The 21,511-nt window shown below is 33.3% G+C and overlaps 3 protein-coding genes across 4 annotated transcripts; 1 reads left to right on the top strand and 2 right to left on the bottom strand.

The window, feature by feature from the left end:
• Nucleotides 1–1,239: 1,239 nt before the first annotated feature.
• On the top strand, nucleotides 1,240–7,823 carry LOC129888685 (uncharacterized). Of its 2 annotated transcripts, none has more exons than XM_055963654.1 (9): nucleotides 1,240–1,748; nucleotides 2,929–3,120; nucleotides 3,212–3,334; nucleotides 3,436–3,473; nucleotides 3,583–3,688; nucleotides 3,847–6,030; nucleotides 6,260–6,415; nucleotides 6,614–6,693; nucleotides 7,388–7,823. In XM_055963654.1, exons 1-9 carry the CDS (start codon nucleotides 1,671–1,673, stop codon nucleotides 7,629–7,631), a joined length of 3,201 nt encoding a protein of 1,066 aa, XP_055819629.1. In that variant the 5' UTR covers nucleotides 1,240–1,670; the 3' UTR covers nucleotides 7,632–7,823. The 2 variants fall into 2 exon arrangements, with proteins under 2 accessions (XP_055819629.1, XP_055819628.1); XM_055963653.1 differs by having other exon boundaries at nucleotides 7,379–7,823.
• Nucleotides 7,824–8,176: 353 nt separating this feature from the next.
• LOC129890403 (protein LURP-one-related 4-like) lies at nucleotides 8,177–10,298 on the bottom strand. The gene is made up of 3 exons (XM_055965956.1): nucleotides 10,010–10,298; nucleotides 9,295–9,525; nucleotides 8,177–8,339 (listed from the first exon to the last, which is right to left on the bottom strand). Exons 1-3 carry the CDS (start codon nucleotides 10,268–10,270, stop codon nucleotides 8,205–8,207), a joined length of 627 nt encoding a protein of 208 aa, XP_055821931.1. The 5' UTR covers nucleotides 10,271–10,298; the 3' UTR covers nucleotides 8,177–8,204.
• A 6,079-nt stretch (nucleotides 10,299–16,377) lies between these two features.
• LOC129888684 (RNA-binding NOB1-like protein) lies at nucleotides 16,378–20,681 on the bottom strand. The gene is made up of 5 exons (XM_055963651.1): nucleotides 20,255–20,681; nucleotides 17,858–18,980; nucleotides 17,511–17,679; nucleotides 16,841–16,954; nucleotides 16,378–16,724 (listed from the first exon to the last, which is right to left on the bottom strand). Exons 1-5 carry the CDS (start codon nucleotides 20,640–20,642, stop codon nucleotides 16,575–16,577), a joined length of 1,944 nt encoding a protein of 647 aa, XP_055819626.1. The 5' UTR covers nucleotides 20,643–20,681; the 3' UTR covers nucleotides 16,378–16,574.
• Nucleotides 20,682–21,511: the final 830 nt, after the last annotated feature.

Here is a 21,511-nt window from a genome sequence, read left to right as displayed (position 1 = left end):
GTGTTCATTAAGCTAAGTTTCCTAGGAATTTTTGCCAATATAAAGACCAATGAGACAAATTATATACAATTTAATGCAATAACTACAATTTTTGGTCACTCAAATATTAGAAAAATAATAATTTTAGTAATGATTTCTATATTATGAGTATTAATTAAAAGAGACATAAACATCACCTCTCAATTCAATCCATCTTTCCGACCCTTTCAACACATTCTTGATACGACATACAGTGACATAGCTAGAATTTTTAGTAAAGGGAGTTCAAAATTTGAAAAAGTAGACACATGAATTAGTCGAAGGGGTTCGATATCTATTATATATACATAAAAAATTATTTTAACCATATATAAATAGAATAAATTTTCACCGAATGACTCCCTCATTGTAAGGTAGCTCCACCCCTGACGACAAAAGCCTCATGCCATAAATAAGATATTGAAAGTCTGGGTCCTTGATCATTTTCTCTTGAATTTGAACTGGTCGAGAGATATAAACCCGCAATAAATATTTTCAAATCGAAATTTCCTCAACTAGAGATGAAATTTCAGAACTAAAACAATTCATGAAAGTTTCGTGATTAATTCAATTACATTTGATGAACATCATATCCATTTTCTTTTATAATTCAATAGTAGCTTCTTTTTTTTTTCAAAAAAGAGGAGTAAATAATACTTCATCACATATTTTACAAAAATCATAATTAGAATTATACAAATAACTGCATATGACTAAAAATTTGTAATCATTTTTAGCTACTTTCTCTAATTTTACTCTAATGTTTTTACCTACTATATTGATGGTATATCGAAAACAATCTCTCTATCCCACAAAAGTAGAAATAACATTTGAAGTCAGTGACAAAATCAAAAATTTTATTAAAGTTATTCAAGACTTAATATATTATATGTATAAAAAATAATTTCCTACCTATATAGTTCATATAATTTTGAACGAAAGTTATTCAATCGATCACTCTTCAATACTGCTACACTACTAATCTGAATTTTGTGTACATATCCTCTCGAGACACTTCACTCGTAAAAATACACTGATAATTTCGAATTTGTTGGTGACTCAAAAGCAAAAAAAAAAGAAACTTCACTTCCAATATTTTATTTTCTCTTTTCCCCAATTTATGATCATAAAGACAAAAAACAAAAGTCAATCATATAAAGTTTTTTTTTAAAAGAATATTTATTATATGAATTTTTCATAACACTATTTCATGCACAAAATATATAGAGAGAAAAACAGAGACCATATATAGAAAGAGAAGCAGAGAATCACTGTGTGTCTGTGTGAAAATCTGCCGGAAAAACACCATTAAACCCACTTCAGATCTACCGTTTTCTCTCCTATCAACCCATTAATTGATTAAATTCATCACTTTTCAATCTCAAAATCCTGAAATTTCAAAAAACAAATTGCTCTGTTTTAACTCATTTCTATCAACAATTCAATATCCCGCAGTCTTTTGCTCAATTTCTGTGCTCTACACTGAGAGATTGTTTATTTCGTTGAAATTGATGGTTTATTAAAAGTTTTCATGGTGGTTTTCCGGTAGTGTACGCCGGAGCTCCGATGAATGGAAGGGAAGAGCTCCGGAGAGAATTGTGAATTGGGGTTTGTAATAAATGAGTTGAATTGAGGGTAAAAGTGTAAAAAAAATGTTTAAGTCGGCAAGATGGAGGAGTGAGAAGAACAAGATCAAAGTTATCTTCAAATTACAGTTTCATGCAACTCAGGTAAAAAAAATTTTAAAAAAAATAAAAAATAATATATATATATATATATATATATATATATATATATAATTATTTTTATTTTATTTTTCAGTTCAAAGATTGATTTTTTACAGTTTGTGTTGGTTCTTGGTAGTGTTTTTTTTTTAGTAGTTAGTTTTGAAAATGTTGGAAATAGCAATCTGAATTGGATGATTTGATTGATCATTTTCTTGATTAGGAAGTAGAAAGGTTAAAGAAAACGATTAAATTTGATGACCCAAATCATTTTTTCCATTGATATAGTTTGTCTATGCTCCAAACTCCACTTGTGGTGGGATTACACGGGGTATGTTGTTGTTGTAATTGTAGTTGTCTTTGCTATATACTAGGATAAGTGGGTTGAGGTCTCAGGTTTAGTTACTAGGCGGAGGCAAAAGTACTAGGTGATTTCTTCTCGTTTGTCTAAGGGAGTTACTAGGTATTTGTACTGGTGGGAGGTAGGCCTCGTGGAATTGGTTGAGTTGCACGCAAGTTGGACTTGATATGACGATTATAGGAAAAAAGAAATTCTAGGATGGGAATTGCTTTTTTATTGGGATTAAGGTGTTACATTGTGAATATCTTTAAATTTAGGCATGCGCTTTATCGACCAATAATTTGGGATTGGAAGATAAATTAAATGGTGTGTTGTAGTATTGTTCTGTTACTATCTGTTGTTTGTTGTACTTTCATTACTTCTTGAGTCGAGGTCTATCGGAAACACTTTTCTACCTTTGAGGTAGTTGTAAGGTCTACGTACACTCTAACCTTCCTAGACCTCACTTTGTGGGACTACACTGGGTATGTTGTTGTTGTTGTAGAATGAAATGGTGTCGAATCAAGTAGAATGGATATAAAGCATTCAAATAATCGATTCAATAATTTGGGTTTGATATATGGTGAATTGATTGATTGATCCCTCTGCATTTTCATGGGAAAAAAGCTGTTGTCTGCTTGCATTTTCCTTTGATTTGTTTCACTTCAAATCAGATACTTTTTTCGAGGCAACGGATAAAAAGTTTAATGTCAATAACTCGTTTGAGACAATGATACTATCACGCCTCAAGCCTTATTCTTTCTTTTCTTATAGAGTTTCTATAGGGTGGTTGAAAGATTCACATTCATTCAAAGCATAACGGATTAATTTGTATATATGTCATAGGTAGCGGGGGATGCATTGATGATATCTGTGGTCCCTGCTGATGTGGGAAAGCCAACATTAAAATTAGAGAAGGCACCGGTTCGTGATGGGAGCTGTTACTGGGAGAAAGCAGTTCTTGAAACTGTTAAGTTCATTCAAGAACCTAAGTCGGGGAAGATTCATGAAAAAATCTATTACTTCATCCTGGGAACAGTAAGCTGTATTTTCAAGTCTAGGATTTTTATGTTGCATTGATTCCTTAGCAAGTGATTTTACATGATTTGCTTGGATGTGTACTTTGTAGGGGTCTTTAAAATCTGGAGTTGTTGGAGAAGCTTCGATTGATTTCTCGAATTATGCAGAGGCGTCTAAGATCTCCTCTATTTCTCTTCCACTCAAAAATTCAATATCGGGAGCTTTATTGCATGTAAGTCTGCCATCCATTCGTGAACGAATATGCATAGGACTGCTATTTTGCGAGCTTTTTGGACCTGATTGAATTTAAATGATGTTGTTCGTTGTCTATAGGTTTCGATTCAGAGGATTCAGGATTCTTCTGATCAAAGGTGCTGTCCAGTTTCCCAATGACGTCCATGATTTTCTTCTAAGTTTTTGGTTCTTGCATAGTGTCAAATTTAAACTAGTCTTTTTAACATCTTTTTGGTGCTTCTACAGTGTTGAGGAAATCGAAAATGTAAAAGCAAATTCCGATAATATGATCTTGAGGACGCAACTAAGCAATGGTGATGTAGAAGCTAGCCTTGAAAGCAATTCTACAGAGGTAAGACATAAAAACTTCTGACTGATTGTAAGGAAATGAAGATCCGACGATTGATCCTCAGACATGAGGTTGTTTTGCCACAAATTAATGCTAGCATTATGCTTCGTTTTCGACTGATAAGATTGTCTCGTTTTGTTGTCTATATTTGGATTTAATAGGATGGCCTGATCAACAAACCTATTTTGCACAATGGTGAACTGAATGGCATCCACCGGGCATCAGGTGAATCTGATATTACCATGTCCAGTTCCGGTAGCAGCTCAGGGCTTGATACGCCTCAGCAAATCAAAATGAGAAACAACACTGGCAATCAGGATCACATAAACTTCCCTTCGTCTCCAAATCATGCGTTAATTCTGCGGAATCCCAGTATTGATGTCTCTACAACAGTTTCTGAAGAAATTCAGCAGTTGGAATGGTTGGGGGGTTCCGCTCTCGAAGTAAGTACAGATGGATCTTCGAGTACTCCAAGAGAAGCTCTTCTTAGATTAGCATCACAAGAAGCATCAGATATTGTCATCGCGAAGCTAAAATCTGAGCTCGCGACTTTTGCTAGGCAGGTAGAAGTGTCAGATTTGGAACTTCATACCTTGCGTAAACAAATCGTCAAGGAGAGCAAAAGAGGTCAGGATCTCTCGAAAGAGGTTGCTAGCCTAAAAAAAGAACGAGACTCTCTCAAGGAAGAATGTGATAAACTTAAAGCCTCCCAAAGACGTTTAAACGAGGCCAAATCCAAAGACAAGTTGCTCTATGAGAAAGGGGATCTTCAAACTCTTGTTAGTGAACTTAGGCAGGAATTGGCTTATCAAAAGGACCTTAATGCAAATCTGGAAATACAACTTCAGAAGACACAAGAATCAAATTCCGAGTTAATTCTTGCTGTGCGTGACCTAGACGAAATGTTAGAACAGAAGAACAAAGAGAATGTTAGCCTTTGCAACAAATCAACCACTTCTTGTGATGCTGAAAATTTGCCGGATGTTATCTCCAAGCATGAAATGACTGATGAAGATGACGAAGAGCAAAAAGCACTAGAGCAGCTTGTGCGAGAGCATAGTGACGTGAAGGTCACGTATATGCTGGAGCAAAAGATCACGGACCTGCACAGTGAAATCGAGATGTACAGGAGAGAAAGAAATGACCTAGAGATGCAAATGGAGCAACTTGTCCTCGACAATGAAATACTGAAGCAAGAAAACCATGATATATTATACAAACTTGAGCAAAGTGAGCTTCAGGAACAACTGAAGATGCAATATGAATGTGCAACTTCTTATTCAACTGTAAGGGAACTTGAAGGCCGGATTACGAGTTTGGAGAATGAACTGACTGAGCAAGCAAAAGAACTCTCTGATTCTTTGGTCACCATAAGCGAGCTCAAAGATCAAGTCAGTAACCTGGATGAAGAACTGGAAAAGCAAGCTCAGGGATTTGAAGCTGATCTAGATACTCTTACTCGTGATAAAGTCGAACAAGAGCAGAGAGCAATACGTGCTGAAGAAGAACTGAGGAAGACAAGACGGCACAATGCTAGTACAGCAGAGCGGCTTCAGGACGAACTTAAAAGTCTCTCCATGCAAATGACGTGTTCATTAGAAGCGAACGAAAAGTTGGCTACTAAAGCGTCACATGAAGCTAATGAGCTCCGCCTGCAGAAAATGCATTTTGAAGAGACTCTTCAAAAATCATCTGAGGACCTCCAATTAATCAGAGTGCATTATGAAGCAAAAATGCTTAAGCTTTCTAGCCAGGTAACTAGTATGTCAGGTCAAATGGAAAAGTTGCATTTGGAAATTGAAGGAAAATGTGTGCAACTAGAAAAACAAGAAGAGCTGGCTAAAGAAACTGAGCAGCACTTGTCGCAGAAAATCATCTCTCTTAAAGCTGAGATTGGAAATCTATTAGCAGACAAGGATATCCTTTATCAGCATGCCAAACAGAAGAATATGCTAATCGATGAGTTGGAAGATACGAGGAAATCAATTGAGAACATGCAATTGCTTGTCAAGCATGGTCACAGTGAAAGAAGAGAACTGGAAACTAGGCTAGCTTTAGTGGAAAATGAGGCTATGGAGACTCTGAAGGAACTAAACTCCACGAGGTCTCTTATGGATGAGAAGGAGACATTAATATTAGAACTGCATTTGGAAGTGGATATCCTTGTATCTGAATTCAATGAAATGAAGAACTATTTGTTTGAGGATGAATTGGAGAAAGACAACTTGAGGAAGCAGCTGTCCCAGCTAAAAGAGGATCTGAAGAAGAAAGCGGATGCATTAAATAGTTTGGACAAAAAACTCACGGATGCTAATAGTCTAAAAGAGACAATAAAGTTGCTTGAGGTAATATTCACCTACATTTGATCTACCTAAATCTAGTTGTAAATCGTTGGAGTTGATTTATTCGTGTACTTCGTAACAGGATTGAGATTATTTCGATCTACAAAGATAACATTCATGATAGAAATCCAGTGTGCATTTACTCTTGCTATCACTATTCCTGCCTAGGTGTTTGAGAAAAAATTGATCTTGATGAGTATGATCGATCTTAGTTTTCGTTCCATCATCACAGGGTCAGATCAAGCTGAAGGAAAATGCGCTTGATAACGCAATGAATTCATTTATGGAGAAGGAGAAAGATCTTCAAGGCAAAAACGAAGAGTTAGAAAGAAGATTAGAAGAAATCCAACAGAGTACAGAAAGGCTCTGCGAACAAAAGTCCCTAAAGGTGAGCAGCCAGAAACTTATCTTGTACAGTAGCATTGTCACTAAACATCAGAAATAAGACAGCAAGAATGGTGTTTGAACTAGTCATGATTGAAGTTTGTATTGAAGTAGCTAGTTCAGGTCTGAGTCGACTGTGATACGATTTTCACACTGTTTAACTCTTATTAAAGTGCATCTGACTGATGGTACATTGATACAGGTGGCGATAGAAGATCTAAATCTCACGACTACAACAGGCATGGAAGATGAAAATCCCTGTCAAACGTTGTCTACAGAGAGGTATGAGTCCTGCCCTGCATTTAAGATTGATCCTTATGCTGTTCACCTCTATGTTGCTCGAACCTTCAACAATGTCGCCGGGTGTGTGTCTGATCCTGCGACAACATTTTTGGAGAGTATGAGCAACATAGACTCAAATAACTTTTGAAAAAGATGAGTTTATATTCTGAAAATCATTTCATATCACTATTGAGTCAACTTGAACAAGTATAACTTAACACTATTTGAGTGGCGGTCCATTTTTGACTAGACATAATACATAGATGGACAATTTAACTTGGTCTCAACTGGCGATTCAACACTCCAACTTTGAGTATCTAGACACCTCAACTTGTCTCCACTGCGTCACTTGAACACTCCAACTTACAAAATGATCATATAGACACCTCCAAAATTTATGTGACACGTTAGCATCGGACGTCCACGAGGCACAATGAGGACGAGTTGGATTGTTTATTAGTTACTAGTTGAGACCAAGTTGAGGTGTTTAGATGTGCACCCTCAAACTTGGAATGCTTACTTGCTAGCGAAGGCTAAGTTTAAGTGTTTGTTTACGTATTATGCTTTTTGACTATACATACACATTTTCGCGAATAAACTGTCCAAGACTAATTATTCTAAATGCCTCCACAATAATTGTCTTTCTCTTCTACATTCCTAATTGGCAATGCCTATATAAATGTAGCAACAACAGCTGTTGTTCGGACGAGGAAGAGGAAATGGAAAGCGCAGCATCCAATACTATAAATCTCCAAGAACTATCGAAAGAAACAGAACTACTGAAGGAGAGGAACAAGTTCATGGTAGTTGAATTGAAGGAAATGCAAGGTAGATATTCAGAAATAAGCCTTAAATTTGCAGAGGTAGAAGGAGAAAGACAGAAGCTCGCGATGAAACTGAGAAACATTAAGAGCACGAAAAAAGAGCTCGTAAAATAGATTTAAATTAAAATAAATGTAAATTGCTGAGAGATTTTTTTTTTTTTTTGCATATTCTTTATTTTTATTTTTCTTGCATAGAGTTACTCCATCAGATAAGATACAAAAAATATGAGTAGTTTTAGCATATAGTTCATAATTCCTTGAGAAATAAGATGCTGTGTAAGAGCATTTCAAGTTGTTTTTTTATAAGTAATGACTGGTGGTATTTTCTATTTATGAAGATTTTTTCACCAGTTTTTTTTTTAAAAAAAAATGTTATCTGATGTTTTTTGATGGACAAAGTTATTCGATATCTAGCGTCGAAAAAGGGATTCATTGAGATTCCCCTTTATTTGACAAAGTTATACATTTGATGATTTTTTTATGCAAAAGTTAATGAGTTCACATTGTGAACAGCCCATGACACTAGATCCGACCCTGATTATGTATATAACTTAAACGAAAAAAAGTTGAAACTGAACTCGTATCAAAATCAGCATGACTCCTGTATAAGGACGATGCAAACAAATCAAGAAACTTTATAGGAATTTGTTGTGGGTTAGTATTTTATTGTCATCAACATAATTTTGTTCATAATTTGCCATGTATCAATCCACACACTGTTACAAGAGCCACAATTAGTGAGTGATCTACATTGGGTTCCACTTCTAGAGTTAACACATCTTCACCATACCCAAATCCTCTTGATGATTGCTTTTGTTTTACCTACAAATTTACCATAAAAAAATAATTTAGAACATAGAAATTCATTATTATATGTATCTGAAAGAGTTTAATTTCTATTTACTAAATAACAGTTTTAATATTATCAAGTTATTTAAAAGATAGTAGTCCCACATTAGCGAGTGAGATGGAAAGTTGTCTCTTTATATTTTTTGGGCGATCAATCATCACCTCTTAAGTTGATTTCTGAGATTGAGTTAGCCTCAATGTCTACATCTTATCATAGTATCAGAGTTCATATATTGTTCACGCTCCAAATGTTTAGTCGTGGACATGTAGCGGGAGAGGGAGTATTGAGTCCACGACAACTATAGAAAGGAAAATTTGACAACTTATATGATTTTGGATAACCCCTCACCAATTAAGCTAGCTCTTTTTATTATGGTACCAGAGCCAAGCTCATCACGCTTCTTGAGTAACCCAATGTTAAGCACACATAATATGTTGTTCACGCTTTAATTAGCAAGTTTGGGCATACCTGATGGAAGTCCCGGCCACAACGGTTTTGGATGATGCAAATGGATTTTTTATACGGTTTTGGATAATCCTCACCTCTTAATTAGCTTTATTTGAAATTGAGTTAGATCCAAAACCTATTTCTTATCACCTCATATAACCGTTAATATAAACTCATTTTTCAAGTTTGTTATTACAGGTAATTCCAATAAAGGATCAGACTAATTACGTATACAATATTTGAATTCTCGATATAAATACTACATAATTGATTCTCATCCTTCAAAGACTACGAGTGTAGTAACACATATTGACCTTCTATTTTTATTTTCATATTAGACCATTTTCAAATATTTTTTGTTTATCTCGATAATATTTATTTGAGGAGGACACTATAAGCTCAAAAATAAGAGATTATAGTGACTTTGAAAACTAAAAAATTATTACATGCTATAACATATTAAAATACATTGATACTAACCTGGGCAATAACTTGGCCAGTAGAATTTGTAACTTTATATGATGAATTTCTATCAAATTGTTGAATTTTGTAGCAATTAATTCCTACATTATTTTCATCACATGACCCAAAATTACAAATGACATTTTCTCTTGAAAAAATGTCATAATTCCTCTTTACTTGAAATAATGGCCTTCCTTTTATTTCACCACATGATCCATACCCATTCCAACGACCAAATACTCTAAGTTTCTGAAAAAATAAAAATAACAATATTATTTAAAAATTAATAGTAATAATATCAAAAAATCAAGATAATATTTCGATAAATTTTTCGAGTATTAAAGATTGATAATAATGTCTAATTATTGACTAAAACAATGATGAGAAGTTAAAAGTTTTTCTTCCTAAAAAATATTTTCCGCCAATCAAACATAATTTCAGAAAACCGCTAATTTTAACAACAATTAATCCGCCATAAATTATCGATAACATTTTTGTTGAAAATCTTCTATCGACTAGCCAGATTCCAATGGAACTCTGTCAAAAATTAGCGATTTTCTGATAGTGACGTGAAAACATGTACACCCCTACATAGATACTAGTGCAATAGTAGTATATATAACATGTGTGGTTCGATAGAATCTAATACTAAAATACTATTACTAGAGGTCGCGTCATAGAATTCAAAATTCATAAAGTTCAAATTCTGACTCTGCAATATTATTATAATTACCTCTCTTTTAATGGAGAAAAGAACTTGGCCTTTGAGATCCATGATACAAACTTCATTTCTACAACTTTCTTGGTAATTATCAACTCTAAAAACAATTTCACCTTTGGAATTAAAAATAGTACAACCATTTCCATGGAAAACTAATGATTTCATCCATATAGTAAATGTTTCTTTTATAGATGTAACATAAGGTGGCGACGGCGACGACGATGAAGGAGAAGAAGATTGTTGTAACATTAATTCTGGACAAATTTTCGCCATAATTAAATTGAAAGAACTTGAATGAAGAAGAAGAAGAAAGATGATGTAAAATTAAAGCATTAAAAGAATAAATGATATAGTATATGGTTAGAGATATTAAAAGGGCTTATATATAGTGTGTATATAACATAATGTTGAAGTCACACACTTGAAACGAGATGAATTACATTGACTTGGAATATGTCTATGTGTAACTTTGACGAGTAGGGTTTAGTTTCTTTAGTCGCGGAGTCAGTAATTTTTATGAAATCTGTATTTTTCTTTATGTTAAGGTGATTCAAATTTATTTTTTTATATATATGTAATTTTTATCAGTAGTATAAGTTTTCGATGAAGGAGATTCAATTGCATCTTTTTTCTTGCATGTAGCTCCGGCATTAATTTCGTTACAATATATTCAGTGCAATCTATATATGGGGTTTAGCAGGAAGGATACATATAGGATCGATGCACGTATATTTTATCCTTATCTTTGTAGAGAACTGGTTGTTGATAGAACCTTAGCTCAAAAAAATATATTTATGAAGCAAAATTGTAAGATTAGTTTGAGAACGAAATAACAAGATACAAAGCAAATGAGTCAATAAGGAGATTATAGTAATGATAAATTTAAAAAAAAAGGATTGTTTTGTTTATTTTTTGTATTATATATATAAATATACCCTACAGATTGATGTTTTTCTGACAAGTTTGAGAGTGTCGTGAATCTACCTAGAACCCACTCAAAAAATAATTATTTCTCCTTCTATTAAAAAATAACAATAGAAAAATCTCCTCATATTCAAGTATTTAATTATAACTTATTTTGTATTGGGGAAATAATAAATTGTATTAAATAAAAACGAAAATTTTGACTGAATTTACATGACTAATTACCAATTCTATTTTTAGGAGAGTCAACGTACTCGGGTTTGTGTAGAATTATTTTTTAATTAGTTTTCTAGATGAGATCAATAATAAGATTAATGGGGAAAAAAGGTAAAACTTACTTTTGAACTATACGAAATGAAACAATTTATATACCTTTATCCTTGTTGTTACTAAAATGGACTAAATATGCCTTTATTTTCAAACGGCAGAAGTTAATTAGCATGGTGATATCATGTGCTTCATAATTAAGGATTACTTTTTTAAAATGAAGGATAAATTTGAACCTTTTACATAGTTTAGGAGAGTTTTTGGCCAAAAATATTCTTAAACTATACCCCAAACTTAAATTACATCATTAAAATATATTTTTTGATAGAAAATATCCTCCAAATATTTGAAAGTTAACAATTTTCATCCTTCAATTAGATATTGTCAAAAAATTAAGGTATCCTACAAAAACATGTGTAATTCATGTGAACAAAAAGTTTTTCTGCATAATTCATTATCTGCTATAAAAAGCTCCAAAAAAAAATTGTGGACACCATTGCTTGCTGAAACGAAACATGTTAGGAAGGTGTGAGGATACATGATGTGCTCTTCTTCTCTTTTACCAATGGAAAGAAGCTGAAGCTTAATTATCTTCACCTTTTTTAAAGCCAAATTGTAGTTAGATCAATAATTTTTCAGTGCAATCCAATATTAAGGTGATCAAAATTCTAATTATGTCTCTCATTCGAGTTTTTAATCAAAATTTTGATTATGTCTCGCATTCGAGTTTCATTCTCCATTATTAGAAGTGGAAGTCTCCTACAAATACCGCTTAAGCAAATTCAGTTGAGAAGAAACATATTTCAACTGGTAATTTTTTAATATTAAATCACATGAAAAATAAATGAAAAAAATGTTAATTAAACTCAATCGCCCAAAAAGTCCACGATAATATTTTTGGCATATTTTAGAATAATAAATACAAATGGGTGACTTGATTTTTATAGAATCTGTTACTTTTCTGAAAAATTCTAGTAGAAGGATGAAAATTGTTAAATTTTAAATACTTGGAGGATGTTTTCTGCTAAGAATAATATTTTACGAATGTAAATTAAGCTTGGAGTATAGTGTAAGAATGATTTTGGCCAAATCTAGTTCAGGGGGCAAAGTTTGACCATTCTCCCTAATTTTGAGTTCTAATTTTTTGTTGTCGTTACGTTATTGTTCTTTCTTTTTCTCTTCCGCCACTACTTCTATCGTCAATCACCCTTTCTTTCTCCTGCATCATGGGGTGTGAAGTTTCTGTCGTTTGAAAATATGTGCATGTTTAGGTCATTTTAGTTGCAATGACAACATATTTGACCTTAACTATTAACGACTGATATATCTATTCTTTTCACATAGGTCAGGCCAAATTTGACCTTTTATCCCAAGTTAATAATACGATTACAATTTGTTTAGATGGTTGTTACTTATTGTATTGTGTTGTTAGTTTAGATATAACATTTTTTTTACTATTATTTTAATTTATTGTATTGCATCGTTAAATTCATCCTTACGTAAAGATTAAAAGTTTTATTTTATTTAACGACCGATTTAGTGTGATCTCATTATTACCTTATTTTTTCTTCTCATATTGCCTTAACTTATTATCCAATAATCTTATTTTATCTTTTATCGTACTTTTTGATAATAGCTCATATACCCTAATTTTCTTATAGGTTTGTCCTTTAAATTATTGATGTGTGCTATTACGTAATGATGGAAAATGATATAACATATTCAAACGTTATACTCAACATACAAAACAATACATACATTATAATATAATGCAACACAATGCAATATAACACAAATCAATATGAAATGATAATCTTAGTAACCAAACAAGCCCAAAGTTAGAAAATCTTTAATTGGCACTTTTTTTTCTACTTAGGACAAAACTAATAATTAAAATACATAAAAGAAATTAGCACTTTTATCCACTTGGGACATAATAACCAAATATAAAAGTGAATTAAGCTAAAATATAATAATGGATTTTGTATTAATTAGTATGGAAAAACTAGTCGTTTAATGCTTGATTACATCATTTGCTTGCTAATCACTTAATTAGTTTTTAAACTGATAGTGACTAACTACGCACTTTCTCCATCCATTTTTCTTCAGTTGGAAAATTAAGGTCAATTTTAAACTTAATGTACCCATTGGGAACTTCAAACGTCAATGAGGAATTAAGTGGACAATATAAAAAATATTTATACAATCATATCATTTATAATATAATTATAAGTAATTTTTTTGATAAATATCAATTGATATATATATATATATATATATATATATATATATATATATATAAATACTAATTCAAAAGACTTACAAAATTTTTACTCGCAAAAATAGATTTACAGCAATTACGATCAATTGAATTTATTTGCGTTCACACATAAAAACGGAATATTGAGAATCATTAAACTTCAAATCATAATTAATAGATAAGAAGTAGTGTTCACACATAAAGGTGATGGGATAGTAAAAGTCAGGATATATGAAAATTATATATGTTAGATAATTATATATAAATTAAAAAATGTAGTACAAGTTGATTCGTACATTTATATTTATTTTTTTTAAAATATGACTTCTTACGTGTTTTCCAGATTTTCAGTATGATTAGTTAGGTATATAATTTATAAATTCAAATTAGGTTACTACTTTTAGAAAATAACAAATCCTACATGCATGTAAATGCCGCCTTGAAGAAATTAAAATGCAACTATATAATAATTAGTTTGTTGTTTTACAAAATTGTTTTGTATATATACTTGTCTCTATATATACGTGTGCACAACTCTAATTCATTGACGACATGATCTTAAATAAGAAATATATGGACGGTGCAAATTAAAATAGAAAATTAATAGGTATTTGAGTGTTATCTCGTTTATCCTTTTCATGATACTAGCACATGAAGCGCAGCGACCTTACAGAAAGAGTGGTCCAATAACATCTTTCGCCGAAAATATATGGGGTTTACAAAGGTTAAATATTAGGTTTATATATGTATATAGTTAATTTTGTGCACCTCTAACACAATTGAGAAAAAAAATTATGTATTCTTAACTAAATTTCTGACTTCGCCACTATACTAGAATCCATAGTATCACTCTTTAGTTTCTTGTTTTTTTCGATTTCTATTACTATCTATTGTTCCTTCTACTTCGATTATCATATTATTGTAGTTAATGTTCTTTTTATAGATTGTTTTGTCTTGCCTTGGTTTCTTCACTCCATTATTTTCTTGAGCCGATAGTCTATGCGAAACAATTTCTTTACCTTTCAAAGTACATGGGTAATTAGGTCTATGACACACTACTCTTCTAAGATCTCCCTTACAAAATTATATTTAATATATTGTTATTATTGTATCTCTGTGTGTGAAAATTTTCAAAAAGAGTAAAAATTATGTATATACAATAGACAGACGTGTTTGAAAAATAGTAAGTAATTAAAGTAAAATATAAAATTGAGATATGAGATATGAAATATAAAAACCTTTAATATAAGGTCATTATAATCTCAGATTCGGATAGAATCCCTCCACTCTAATTTGTTGTGGGTCGGGTCTGATGTCTAGGGTTTAACCCTTACAAATGAAACAAATCTTGATACTGGTCATATACGAAATTAATCGAAATTCAAAAGCGACTATCGAACCAAAAGATCAGCAAAATAATTCACTCCTTTCACGCTTTGTATTCATGAAAAGCCAACTTAAATTAATAAAGAAATGTTGAGATAACATAAATTAGAAGAATTAATAGTTAAAATCACACTTAAATTTGGCACACTTTATCAACTGCATGCACACTTGAACTATGAGAAGTCTTAATTACCCCCTTAAATAAAGATTCTTGGAACTATTTACCCCCCTAAACTATGAGAAGTCTTAATTATACCCTCAAACATGAATTTTTGAAATTATTTGCTCCCTAATATGGCACATGATTTTAAAAAATTACTCTGTTTCAATTTATATGACTCTTTTTTTCAAGTAAATTCCAAAAGGAATAACATATTTCTATATTTAGTAAAAAAATTATTTTTGTTTCTATTTATATAATGTAGTTCGACTCAAAATGAAATTTAAGAAAAATGTAGTCTAAAATAAGTCATAAATATTTGTGTGTCAATAATTATTTCATTAGGGGTAAAATGAAAATTTTAAAGTTAATTTTTTACTAAATATAAAAATGTGTTAATCTTTTTGAAATTTACTTAAAAAGAAAGTGAGTCATATAAATTCAAACATAGTAACTTTTTAAAATCATGTGGCATATTAGGGAGCAAATAATTCCAAAAATTCAAATTTGAGGGAGTAATTAAGACTTCTCATAATTTAGGGGAGTAAATAGTTTCAAGAATCTTTGTTTGAAAGGGTAATTAAGACTTTTCATAGTTTAGGTGTGCATTTGATAAAGTGTGTCAAGTTTAAGGATGATTTTAACTATTAACTCTAAATTAGAAAGTAGGTACAATAATATACTATTTATATACCAGAACAACTAGTGCATGAATACCCGATTATGACGTCGCCATTTAACTTACGCCTAATCTTTTTTTAAAAAAAAAACATTACATGTATATCCATTTCGAACAACCTCAGACGTAATACGGTATCAAGAGTTAGTTTTGACAAAATCAAACCTCAAACATTATTATTGAAATTCAATCATTTTTATTTGAATTTTAATTATGTGGTTGAAATTCCGTCATTTTTGACTCACTTCAGCTAATTTGGTTGAACTTCAATTATATATAACTAAAGCTGAGGCAAATATGATTGCAGTCCAACCATTTTTGTCAACTTCACACATTTTTTGTTTGATTTTGTCAAAAATATACTAAGTAGGTACAAATTAAATAGCGACATCAAAACAGAGTATCTCGTAAAAAAAATTACCAAGTAAACAATGCTGATGTGGTTGAAGAATGCTCTCCTTTTTCACAACCATAAAGATTTCATGAAGTCTTTTACAACCATAAATGTTGAGTGTTTTTTTATATCCAAGTAATCTCCGAGGCTCGATGGATAATAGGTCGACCCTTTTACCCTTCTCAGGATTCAAACCCGTGATGTGCACCTAATCCGCACCTCACTTCTTGTGCTCTAATCAACCACTAGACCGAATTCCTCGGAGCGGTCTAAATCTTGACAGTACACTTGGAATGGAAACAAAAAGGAATGCAGAAACTCAATTTCATTTGAAATCAAACTGTATCCCATGTTACTGAGACCATCCATAAACAAGCCAAAAAAATCTGTAATGTAGGATTAATCTTCAGGGCATCTAACCATTAATATAATGGACTGGTATAGAAAATCCAGATTGCCCATACAAAACTGTAAACTCGTAAGAGAGGCTATTTCAAAGAATTCATACTAATGCTTAGCGCGAGAATAATGATTGTCATTAGGATTCCTCTTCCCGCTGAAAACAGCTAGTGCCTTGCGAACAGGGGGCTGCAGAGGAGCCTTCTTACTAGTATGGTTGAGAAAAATAGTGTCCGGAGTAAATATGTCGTCCCCCTCCTACAGAGAACAAATCAACTCAACTTCTAAGGCAATGCGGAAATTTAAACTTAAAATGTTCATCATATTACTTAAGATTAAAAAAAAAGATAAAGGAACATTTTGCTGAAACCAACCTTGTTCTTCTTCTTTGTTTTAGGATAAAGATACTTCTGTGGCAGCTGGTCCTCACGTAATATTGGGTTCTTGGTAACAGCATCTCTACCCCCTTGAGGTAAAGGCAGGGAGAACTGCAAAGGGAGCAATCAGCAAAAAAGTTTTACATTCTAGCTACGTTGCTCGGACTAAGTTCAAAAATATTGTCGAGTGTATGCCAGATCCTCCAAAAGCTATGCATTTTTGGAGGATCCCACGCGGATGTAACATTTTTGAAGTGTCTGAGCAACACAGATTCTAGGATATTTACGTGAAATTGGACTGAAGAGAGGGATTCCAAGCATTGGCTACAGCATCTGATAAGACTCTTAAACTATTGCTAAGCATTGTACACATTTGAGGTCCCCTCCACGTGTGTTATGTGCAGGGTGCAACTGACACAAAATCACTAACTAAAATTTAGAGAGGAGAACTTTCATGGTTATGATTCACAGACAACTCAAATTTGATTCTTGAATGCATTCTGTTGTAATTCAATTGGGAAAAAAAGAAGCTATGTACAGAAAAAGTGACAAATATGAACTTATCTAAGCATATTACTCAAGTTACTGTTTTTAATTAGGCTATGGGTTGTGATTTATAGAAGTGTAAAAGTCGGACATGTTTAGGAAAGGAGATGTCATTTCTCACCTTTGTCCCTCGCAAGGATATACGTGGTCTGCGTGCTGCAATCACAATGCCATTTTCACCAACAGTCACTGCTACCTTGCGTAAAGTGCCTCCATTTCCACAATTGGGACAGAAAATCCTAGTAACATCTGTTGTCACTTTATAGCAGGCATGGCATTTCAGTACCCACCTGAAAATATATATGCTACTATAAGCAAATGATGCAATCAAATATTTAGAGGATTCCTAGCATCTAAGGAAGCAGTGTATTGACTGGAGGATATGTCAATAGTCCACTTTACATAATAACTCTGGCAACTTAATGACATGAACAATAGACAGTGGATATCACAGCAGCTTTTACATACCTGTGCAGTTCACGGATCTGCATTCCTCCAGGTGCCACAAGGCGTAAACCCATTTGAAGAATAACATTTTGCATTGCATAATCAGCTGTCACACAGGCCACGCTTGACTCGGACAAGGATTTTAACATCCAACTTTGTTCACTGCTGTTATCATCCACAAATGATGTCTCAATGCTCTCATCCATCTGGCTGGCCATCTCTGCATCTTCCACTCCTCCATCAGCACAGTCGAAATTCTCCCCTTCATCTTCTTCAAATTCTTTTCCATCTTGCTTAGTATCATTTGATTCAGGCCCCTCAATGGAAATGTTTACATCTGCATCATCTTGAAGAGCTTGTTCAGAATCTTCTTCAAGCCGCATCTGACTCAAAATCGTAAACAAATTTTCCTCACCATCTTTTACTTCAGAAACCTTACCATCCTCGGCATTCTTCTTGGGATTTTCTTCAGGGTTATGACGCATAGAGATATCGCCGCATTGACAGTTGTCGAGATTTTCATCTACTGTATTTTCAGTTGCATCTTGTAAATCATCCATTTTAGATGATGTCTCAGACATTTCACGTCTAGCTTTTCGTCTGAGAAATCTTCTATGAGTACTTCTGCTCACAGCGGGTAGCCAATCATCACCATGATCATCATATTGTCCTTGTGATGCATCAATTCCATCGGCAACCATCTTCTTACCTTCAATCTTCACCTCTTTTTTCTGTGCCAAGTACTTTTGAGGTTTACTGAAGCCATCATCAGCATTCATCTGATTCTCAGAATGAGAATCACCACCATTCACGACAGAATCATCTCTACCACTTTGTTGATCAAGAGGAACAACATTCAAACTCAAATCTTTCAAGGGAAGAATTCTAGAGTTGGTGTTTGCTCCATTATCAAGTGCATGTTCTATTGCTTCCCATTCCTCCGGATTAGGGACGTTCGTCCCCCATCCAGGCAACTCCTTCTCTGGCAACCTTTTCACATTAACCATGTGAATAGGTGGCGGGCAATCTCGGAGATGTTGAGTTCCATGAAATTGAGCCTCCAAGGTATAAGTTAAGGCAATGAGCTTGAGATCCACATCAGAAAGTGTGTGCAAATCACCTGTAGCCCTTGCAAAGCTGATAACTGCGAAGACAGATAACAGAACATATTCAACAACATGCCCAAGATTAAAAAAACACCGAGCATCGTTCTCTAAAATTAGACATCCTCTGGAACTCAGACATAACCCTAAAGTAATATACGCATCTGTTCGAAACTAGAGATTCTCTAAATCTCTCACTTACCCCTATATTGACAAACACAACTCTAACTAGACTACAAACACACTAATGGGCCTAAACAAACACCAGACTCTACCTCTACATTTCTTTTGATAAAGCTTTACTCTTACCTCTATAATTGGAATCAGACATGCCCATTGAGGGACAAATTGACAGAAAAAAAACAAACAAACAAGCTAAATCAAAAATCAAAGGGCAGCCCGGTGCACTAAAGCTAAATCAAAAATCACCGAAATCAAAATCAGAACTATCCCACATATTTTCCCCGTAGTGTTTCTTTCAGCAAGATAAGGTATTATTTCCTTACACCTCCAACCACCCAAACTTACATCCGTGTGACTATCATACGGAGATGAAAGAACATATACATTCTATGACAATATAGATTTGAATTTTTAACAATGTTCTGTTTAAAATCGAAATGTTAGCTGGAATGTGATTGTTGTTTCTGATTTTTTTCTTCGATGAATATTTTTTTCCCAAAAATTAAATCGAGATGCCAACGAATCCATATTCCCTATCTCGTATTCTCTACCCCTAAATTTCTAATTAGATTCAATTTTCTCTTTTGTAGATTTCTTGACTTTTCGCCAAGAGGGGTTTTCTGGTACTAATTAAATTCACCAAGTCTCTTAATTCTTGATCAATGAGGTAGGCTAAAATAGAGTAGGAAAAAAAAAAGAGCAAGAACTGGACTAAAAACTAGTAATGTAAGATGCCGGAACTCTGGCTCCTGTGTGAGCTTATTCGCATTGCTGATCCCAAACCCAAATAAAAGATGTGATTTTTAATATGGATATATAGCCAGCATATAACTGGTCAATCAAATGATCAATCATTACAATACAAAAATGGATAGAGAAATAATCATATTGCCACCCCAAAACAAGTGAAATCACCTACAATGTAACTTAACCATAGCAATAAAAGCTTATCAAATCTACCAAAAACAAGACACTTAATTTGAGCCCTGCTAAAATTGTGTGCAACTCAATTATTCCACCAAGTACCTAATACCTCCCACCAACATAAATATCGAGTAACTCTCTCCACAGACACTAAGGCTTAGGGAACAAATCAGCTAGTGTTTTTTGCAAACAAAAATAAAAATCCAACCTTTCTTAAGAGAATCGGGAGACGGCTCTGTGGTATCAACAGTGAACGGAAGGAAATTGAGTGAATGACGTGAATTCGGGTCACGAATCTCTGAAAGCACTTCAGGTACCGAAACAAACCGGTCAGCAGAATGATTCAGCTTATCTCCGCCTTGAATTATAGCATTAGCATCTACCACAGCCACTGCTATCCCCTTCGTCGACTTGCAATTCCCTACCAAAACTCCGTTACCTGCCGCCGCCGTTGCTGCAGCTGCGGCGGCAGTGACGGTGGCCGGAGTAATAGTAGATTGCGGCGATGGTTGTGGCGGCGGTTGTTGCTTCACTATGTTGCTCCAACATGGTGGTTGTGGAGAAGGGAGCTGGGTATCCATGGCTGTGGAGCTCATCAGGAAGGAAACTATAAAACACTAAAAAGTTTATTAAAAAGAAGTTAAAAAGAAGGACGGACAAAACTATTTTGTATTAAAGTGTCAATTCTTTTTAAATAAATATTTATTTTATTTTTATTAAATTTCGGAATTTTTGGTGTAACTGGTAAAGCCAGAGATTCGTTCCACAATGGAATCTAATAAGTGAGATATCGAATAAGTATTTACATAGAGGTCGCTTGGATTGGCTTATAAGCTGCTTATAAGTTGTGCTTAAAATAAGCTCCAATAAATAGTTGAATTTATTTGGATAAATTTATTTTAAGTTAAAAACAGCTTATAAGTCAAAAAAAATAGCTCTGCACCTACTTTTTTTTTAACTTATAAGTTGTTTTCAACTTATAAGCTGCTTAAAAATAAATCAATCCAAATTGGCTAATAATCTTCTTCATCATCAAAATAATGAAGTTATCAGTATAAGCATCTGGGGATTTAGCTGAGGTTTTCTGGGGAAGAATGGAGATGAAGAAGAGTAGAAGATTTTGTGGACTTCAGTGAATTCCAATTTGGATTGGATTATAAGCCCAAATGAAAATGGGAATTTTCGCATGACACTATTTGGGCTAGATATGTACCTGAATCTTTATACAAATAGTCGTTTAAATTTATCGTTTACTTTTTTGGATAATTATACAAAGTAGCCATTTGGCCCTTTGCTTCACCAAATATTGGCCCAATTTTAAAACTATCGAAATTGAACGAATATCTTCGTCTTCATCCTTTCAATTTCGCCATTAATGGCTTCTTTTCCTTCTTCTTCCTTCCTCCTCCTCCTCCTCCTTCTTCGTCTTCTCCTTCTTGTTCTTCTTCTTTTTAAAAAAAAAAAA

This window comes from Solanum dulcamara, chromosome 5 (genome assembly GCF_947179165.1).
Source record: "Solanum dulcamara chromosome 5, daSolDulc1.2, whole genome shotgun sequence".
NCBI classification, from domain to species: domain Eukaryota; kingdom Viridiplantae; phylum Streptophyta; class Magnoliopsida; order Solanales; family Solanaceae; genus Solanum; species Solanum dulcamara.
Note: the sequence above shows the minus strand (reverse complement) of the source record. Positions and strands in the feature narration are given on the sequence as shown.

Bases quoted from the DNA above. Each gene is read 5' to 3' on its own strand.
- LOC129890403 (XM_055965956.1), bottom strand. From the start codon at position 10,270: ATGGCGAAAATTTGTCCAGAATTAATGTTACAACAATCTTCTTCTCCT. The intron at 9,526-10,009 runs GTAATTATAATA...TTATTTTTTCAG, and splicing joins TTTTCTCCATTAAAAGAGAG to AAACTTAGAGTATTTGGTCG. The intron at 8,340-9,294 runs GTTAGTATCAAT...GTAAATTTGTAG, and splicing joins CTGGCCAAGTTATTGCCCAG to GTAAAACAAAAGCAATCATC.
- LOC129888684 (XM_055963651.1), bottom strand. From the start codon at position 20,642: ATGAGCTCCACAGCCATGGATACCCAGCTCCCTTCTCCACAACCACCA. The intron at 18,981-20,254 runs GTTGGATTTTTA...CTGTCTTCGCAG, and splicing joins TCCCGATTCTCTTAAGAAAG to TTATCAGCTTTGCAAGGGCT. The intron at 16,725-16,840 runs GTTGGTTTCAGC...TGTTCTCTGTAG, and splicing joins AAACAAAGAAGAAGAACAAG to GAGGGGGACGACATATTTAC.
- LOC129888685 (XM_055963653.1), top strand. From the start codon at position 1,671: ATGTTTAAGTCGGCAAGATGGAGGAGTGAGAAGAACAAGATCAAAGTT. The intron at 3,121-3,211 runs GTAAGCTGTATT...TGTACTTTGTAG, and splicing joins ATTACTTCATCCTGGGAACA to GGGTCTTTAAAATCTGGAGT. The intron at 6,416-6,613 runs GTGAGCAGCCAG...ACATTGATACAG, and splicing joins GCGAACAAAAGTCCCTAAAG to GTGGCGATAGAAGATCTAAA.